The sequence below is a fragment of the Fulmarus glacialis genome, unplaced genomic scaffold (genome assembly GCF_000690835.1).
Source record: "Fulmarus glacialis isolate BGI_N327 unplaced genomic scaffold, ASM69083v1 scaffold34256, whole genome shotgun sequence".
Classification (NCBI taxonomy): Eukaryota; Metazoa; Chordata; class Aves; order Procellariiformes; family Procellariidae; genus Fulmarus; species Fulmarus glacialis.
Window position 1 is genome coordinate 1 of NW_009219326.1, and position 7,114 is coordinate 7,114.

The 7,114-nt window shown below is 49.6% G+C and overlaps 1 protein-coding gene across 1 annotated transcript; it reads left to right on the forward strand.

Moving 5' to 3' along the window:
* Positions 1 to 340: 340 nt before the first annotated feature.
* SRPRB (signal recognition particle receptor, B subunit) lies at positions 341 to 6,431 on the forward strand (the record flags this gene model as incomplete). Its single annotated transcript, XM_009580329.1, has 5 exons — positions 341 to 418; positions 2,183 to 2,265; positions 2,707 to 2,843; positions 3,754 to 3,808; positions 6,215 to 6,431. Coding segments are annotated over 5 exons (570 nt in total), but the record flags the coding sequence as incomplete, so codon positions are not given.
* Between the last annotated feature and the right edge of the window lie 683 nt (positions 6,432 to 7,114).

Below are 7,114 nucleotides of genomic sequence, written 5' to 3' on the forward strand. Positions count from 1 at the left end.
CGTGGGAGGGGGGAGCTGCCCGGCTCCAGCCGCCCTGCCAGCCGTCCGGCGTCCCCTCCGACGGAGGTGAAGGTGCCCGAAAGGATTTGCAGGCACGCTCTCTTCCTTCTTGTTTTAGCGATGTGGAGATTCAGTATATAAATAGATTTTTCTTTCTTAGGGAGTGTTTTTTAATTTCTTCGGGGAAAAAAAAACCTTGAAATTGTTCCATGCACGTAAGTTGAAATCGGATATCTGAAGTCCATTACCCCTTACAGATCATTTCAGTTTCTGAGTGGATGAAACGCGATGCCAGTGATCCTCCAGCCGCCTTTTTCTGAAAATGACTTTTTTCCCACAGCTGTTGACAGGCAAATACCGCGATACCCAGACTTCGATAACCGACAGCTCCGCAGTTTACAGAGTCAGCAACGACAAGGTGAGCGGGCAGGTTTTCAGCTGTAAATTGTGCGTGGTTGCTGCAGCCAGCTGGTGCCTTTGTTTTTCTGCTCCCTGTGCTAAACCTGGCTTGTTGCTTTTTGTGCTGCTCAGTGTTCCCAGCTTGAAATCAGTCCCCAGTTTGGTCCGAGTGTAGGATAGGATTTTTTTAGGCAACGCACACTGAGAAAGTAGGAAAATACTGGGACGTATTAGGGACTTCTCATCTCCGCAGGTTCTTTTTTCTTTGCTTGGTCGAATTGTGAAACCTTTTTGACTGAAAACCACCTCTGTGTGTTGCGTTTTGAAAGGCGGGTAGCGTGTGGTATTTTTTCTGTAGAAGAAGAAAAGGAGCTGCTTTTACAAGCGGAGTAAAGCACACAGCACTGTGGGGACAGCTGTGTGTTTCGGAGCAAGAGGGAGATTTGTGAGGGAACATTGTTCTGTCATGTTTGATTTATTGGCTGGGCAATAATTTCTGTGTCTCCCAAGAAAATCTGAATTTAAAAGCTGTGGCAGCTTAAAAAAGAGTCTCCAGCTGAACTTCATATGGTCTCAGAAAGGGTTTTGTTTATTTTCCGGTCCTGGGCTGCCACAGACCTAGTTATTTTCAGTTTATGGTGATGTCTCTCATTTCGGAAGAGTTTCTTTCTCTTGCTGGGTGCACATGTGGCAATGAAAGCAGCAAGCTGGCAGCACATTACGTGCTGGTGAGTTGTAAAAGTAGAGGATGTTATTGTGGCTTTTCTATGGCAATCTTCAGTAACAGTGGTGATACTAACACATTAAAAACTTAGTAAATGGAAGTGTAGGGCTTTTTTTTAACATTTGTCTCTAAGATTGAGTAAACAGGAGGTATTTGGAGGGGGAGAGGTGCTGGAATGCTGCAGTGTGTACTGTTGCTTTTCTTTTTTTAAATTGTAGACAAGGTTTCCATTAAAATCCAAGAGCATAGAGTAGGTAGGGTCTTGTGCAATGTAGTTCTCTCCCCTCTTGAGAACAGTGAGCATTATCTTGAGAACGGTGACGTGGCCCTACTTGGCCACATCTCGATCAGGAGCGCGTGAGAGGCATTCGTTCTTTTCAGTGTCACTGCTTTCTCTGGCAGGCAACCTGTGGAAAGGGAAATGTTTGTAGCTTTCAGTTAAAAAAGTCTCTTCCAAGGGCATTTTTGTGTTATTCCCAGCAAAGTGATGTGTATTTAGGTAGACTTGCAGTTGGGTAGATTCTGTGCGGGAACAGATATCTTGATTCAGAGACTGGGATTAGTGTTCTGTGTCAGGGATTTGCGGGACAGGAGTTCGTGGTTTTGCTGTGCAGAGACCTACTTGCTGTCAGGGACAGTGTGAATCTGCTGGTGTACGAGAGAGGTGACTGATGAAGCTTTCTCACTCCCACGGTGCGTGTGGTAGCTGTAGGGGGGGTACTGTGGATGAGAAATGGGTTGAACGTTGTCTTTTCTCTGCGGTCATGCTCTATCCTCTCAGCTCTGGTGGGTAGTGTGCTGGTGCTGGTGCCCCCCCCCCCTACTGAGTCCTGGCCATGAATGTCATTTGTCAGCATTTCTTTGCTTGTCAGAATTGTTTGGGCTGGTGGAGAGACTGCACCTCGGGGAGAGTTACTGCCCAGTGTGGGGATTCACTCGCCCACTGCTGCCTCAACACCAGGCTAACTGGAATCCACTATCAGACTGGTTTTCCCCGGTCCGTGATCACAGGTACCCCCAGATTAGGTGTTGCTGATACCTTCTCGCTTCTGTTCCCAGAGCAGCAACGTGACCTTAATCGACCTTCCGGGCCATGAGAGTTTGCGGCTTCAGTTCTTGGAGAGGTTCAAGGCCGCAGCCAGGTAACTTGGAGGAGATTGGCAGGGGAGGAGGGGGCAGGTGATGTTTCGGACGGGGGTGAACCAAATGATGGTGCTGAGGATGCTCTGAGCTGGGCTGGGTTCACTCTGAGGTGGTGCCCTGAGAGTCAGAGCTCTGCCATGGGGTAGCGGGCGTTAGTTGTTGTTCTGCTTTCCCGCCTGCATGTGTCTGTAGTGCATCAGGAGGCAAAGCAACTGCAGCGGGGAGGTTTAGGGGATGTGGTATATCCATGGGACAGAGAGGGAAGGATTTCCTGCTGGGGCTGAAGGTGGGGTGTATTTCAGCCAGCACATGCTAACCTGCTCTTGGGTTGGATGAGATCAGTTGTGGAAACAAATGTGTTAGGCCAGGCTGGAATACTTGTCGGCGAAGATCGTTGCAGAGCGTCAGGCCCGGCCCATGTTCTTCCCTCTTTCCTCCAGAGCCATCGTGTTTGTGGTGGACAGTGTGGCCTTCCAGCGGGAGGTGAAGGATGTGGCGGAGTTCCTGTACCAGGTCCTGGTCGATAGCATTGTGCTCAAAAACACACCCGCACTGCTGATCGCTTGCAATAAGCAAGGTATTGTGTGCTGCCTTGCGGATTCAGTCCTTGAGTGATAGGGGTTCATGCCACGGATGCTGAGTTTCTTACAAGTTGGGATTTCAGCAAAATGAAGGCTGGAACTTAGTTTTAAATTTGGACTACTCAGCAGGAAAAAAAACGTTAGAAGAATTCTTAGGTCAGGTATGTCTAATAGCTTTGCAGAGAAGCACCACTTGGGAGAGCTACAGCTTTTTAGTCCGGCTTAAATAAGGCAGATGGCTTTCTGCTTGTGCAGAACTGTCTTCCTGAATCAGCAGGCAACAGAAAATAGGATCAACTTAAGCATAATGAACTATCTCTACACACTTGGTAACTTCAATGTTAAAATCAGACAGCCGTTTAGCTGCCAAGATTATATGTTTTCTCTTGATTGGACGAGCAGGAACATCCAGTTACTGGAAAGGACTGGATTTTCAGATCCCTACAACTTTTACAGTGAAGGTGTGGATCCCTGTGTAACAGTCTGAAGCTTTTGGGCAATATCAGATTTGGTTTTCTTAGTTATTTCGTGCAGTACGTCAGGAGCTGCCTGAGGCCTTCGTGGCTCCACGTGCCATAGGTTAAAAAGCGCTATGTTGAGCTCTGGAGTGCCAGGACAGGTTGAGAGTGGAACGTCAAACCCCGTCCTCTGTTTGAAGCAACTTACTGCCCAGCAAGAAGAAGTTAATTCCCTACATTATGTCAGACTTTGGGTTGCTCCCATTCATGCCTGCAAACCCAAAGCTCCAGCGTCCTTACCCTAGTGCAGACACAGCCGTCTTTGTCCTGGTGACTCTGATGACTGCACAGTGTGAGCAGGCTTTACTGTACCTTTAGGAGGAGGAACCAGGTTCTGAATTCTGACATAAAACCAAAGAGCTGATTTCCTTTTCTTTTCTCTTTCTAGATGTCACAATGGCAAAATCAGCAAAACTTATTCAACAGCAGCTGGAGAAAGAGCTGTAAGTATGAAATTGGATCTTAAACCCGCTGAGCTTCTCTCTTCTCCTTTCTATCTCTTACCTCAGTGCTCAGTGAGCTCCCTTGAGCCACATCTAAGCTCATTGTAGAAAAAGAGCAGTCTGTTTTGTCTGTGTAGGTGTAACTAGGGTGAGAGAAGATTGCTCCTTGCTAAAGCACGCAAAAAAGCAGTAGGCACAGGCAGCGTATTGCCTCCTAGAAGCTGTGGGTTGGAGAGACGACATCCCGATCCTTTCCTAAAAGCTGCTATTCTTAGGCTAAGCGATACCTCCCATGGCCCAGGGAGGTATCTGGGTCCTCTCTCAGGTACAGGCAGGGTTGGCTCCCAAATGTCAGACTTCCTGTGCGTGGTGTGAAGATGTCAGTAGCTCTGCTCGGTTGTACTGGCACAGGTTTTTTTGCAGGGCTGCTCTGACGCAAAAGGGCTTGGCATGCAAAGCTTGAGAGCTGGGGAGAGAGTGTCTCGTTTTCCTGGTCTGCTAACAGGCATTGCAGGAGCCTGTTTGGGACCCCATGTTGGCCCTAGGAAGGACATTAACCTGGGAAAACAAATGATGTATGATCTGTTGCTAATTTTAAGTTGTAAGAGAAAGTGGAAGGAGGAGAAAGTGGCTTGTAGACTGTGCTACGTTGTAAGCTGCCAGCTGAATGAGCTGCAGCATCAATGGCTGGTAAGTCCATCTGGGGAGGGGGCAAGTAGAAGATGATTTTTTTTAAGCTCTATTTAGTCTCTGTGCCTGAAGGTTCTGCCTGTGAGTCCCATAATTGTAGTTAGGTCAAATCTGCTCTGGGAGAGATCTGTGCAGCTCTTGTGGACTTCTCCACCAGCATCTAGTAGAGATTTTGCTTCCCCACACACACTCAACTGGATGTTTTGCCTTCCTGTTGCCTGTGGGTCCTGTTTGCTGGTTTGCAGTTAGCGGCAAGGCGGTTGGGGGTAGGAGGAGGAGTGTAGCTCTTTGGTCTCCAAACAAATGCATGTTTGTGGGATATGGCCATCTTGTTGCCAACTGGTGGACTTGGCAGTGTTAGGTTAATGGTTGGACACGCTGGTCTTAAGGGTCTTTTCCAACCTGAATGATTCTGTGATTCTGTAATCTCTTTGGCCAGTAGACGGCAGCAGGGGTATTATTGCTGGTGCCTCTTCCAGGCTGAGTACCTGACCTTCCCGTTTTTAAGGGAGGAATTAGTTGCCACATATTCAAGCTCTCCAGGAAAATAAGCATTCCTTGGTTCTGATGTTGGGCGTTTGGCAGTTATCCGTGTGTAGAAGTTGTATTTCTAGGTAGGTTATATGTGCCCTGTTAGGAAGTGTTATTCCCGCAGGCTGGCAGATTGCTGCCATCCTCTCCCTGCGCTGCCGTGCTTGGATGTCCTTGTGTGGAGAGCCCAAGGAAGTGTCTGCTCTCTTATTCCTGAACTCAGATCTCTGGGCATTGATGTTCTTTCCCTGTGCCCCATTAATTTAGCTCCATTCTGTGAATAAGGAGTAGCTGGGCTTGACTGAGAGCAGGCACTGCCAGGCTGCTCTGTCTCTGGAAGAGATGCAGCAGTCCAGCCATGAGGCTCTACTAGGCAGTCAGAGACCTGGGGAGAGTGCTGTTTGCCCCTGTGCCTGGTGCAGCCCCTTGACTTCCCTCGCCTTGCTTTTTGGGACCTCAGAGGCAGTCAAATCGCAGTGCCTCGGAGTCTGTTGGGCTGTTCCATCTCCCTGTGCTGCCTGTGCCTTGGACGCCAGGTGAGTGTGGACAAGGAGGTCCATCCTTCCTCTCCACACGTGGCCGGCAGCTGAGGTGCAGCGAGCTGAAGGGCAGGAGCAGTAGTGACGTTGCAGCCCGGTCCTTGGGCAGGCAGTGCTCACGGGAGCAGTGGGGAGACTCGATCTCCCTCTCAGTCCCCAACGGTATTTGGCACACTCAGGTGGCAGAAGGGTGAGCCTCTGCACGATCCCTGATACCGCGGGTGCCTCTCTCTTCTCAGTTAACTCGTTAAACCAGTGCAGATCCTGAACGCTGTGGGCTAAACCATATGTAATGCCTGGTGACTGGTGTCCGCTATGGGGATATTGGGGAAATTCAGATGAGGACATCATCTCCTGACTCTTGCTGTTGCTTATTACAGAACAAAACCTGTTTAAGCACCCTCTCCTTGGGTGGCCTCCTGTCTTCTCGCACTTTTGAGCCCCTCTGCAGTTGTACCTTCCAGCGGGTATTTAAGAGAAGTGGCCAAAGTGCCTGCCCCTGCCTGCGCAGAGCCATGGCACCTTCTACCCTTGGTGTAGTTGGCATCCTGCTGACAGAGCTGGGTCCAAAACATCTCAGCAGCCATGATGTAGGTAACGTTCCCCTGGTTCACAGTTTTTGACTCTTCCCCTTCTCTGTCCACAGCAACACCTTACGAGTGACCCGCTCTGCGGCCCCCACCAGTCTGGATGGCTCAGCCACTGGGGGCCCTGCCCAGCTGGGCAAGAAGGGCAAGGACTTCGACTTCTCCCAGCTACCCATGAAGGTGGAATTCGTGGAGTGCAGCGCTCGGGGCAGCAAGGGAGAGGAAGGAGATGCTGACTTCGAGGGCCTCGAGAAATGGCTGGCCAAGGTTGCCTGAACAGAAAAGGGAGGGGCTGGAGGGAGAAACCTGGGGAGGCTGGGGGGTGGAACACTTGGAGACTGAAAGGAAAAAGATGGTCTGAAGCACTCAAATCTCATCTTGCTGTAGGAGACTTCAGCTGGAAACCAGCATTGTGGTGTCTTCCTCTGCTGCTCATGGGCTTGGGAGCAACATGACACAACTGCTGGTGTGATTTTCTCTGACTGTCTCTTCACACTGCAACATTTTTTTTCCTCTCCCCTCTTCCTTTGTCTTCCTCTGGGATGCTGACCCTTTGGAATTCTTTGTTTCCTTAATCGTTAGGCTTTTCATTTGGTAGTTGCCAAGAAAATTAGGAAGGAGCGAACTTCCAGGTGAGTTTGATATTGATGTCTGCGTGTTGTCTTCTGCCTTGGTTTAGCATTGCAACCCTGTTACCTCGGAGCTGCTGATCACCTCCTGGTTCTGACTTCTTTCCACAGCCTCTCGGTGCTTGGGAGCGCTGTGCACATCATTTGTGCTGCCCCGGCAAAGTGCGCAGACTCTCTTTGTTGGGCAGTCATTGAGGAGGGTATAAAAAGCTGTTTACCTCCGTGTCTCCTACCTTCCCGTTCTTCCAAACCGGTGCAGTCCCGTTTCTGTGGAACTGGAGTGGTCTATTAAATGCCAAAACCAGGCTGATCTGACTCTGTCACAGGCAC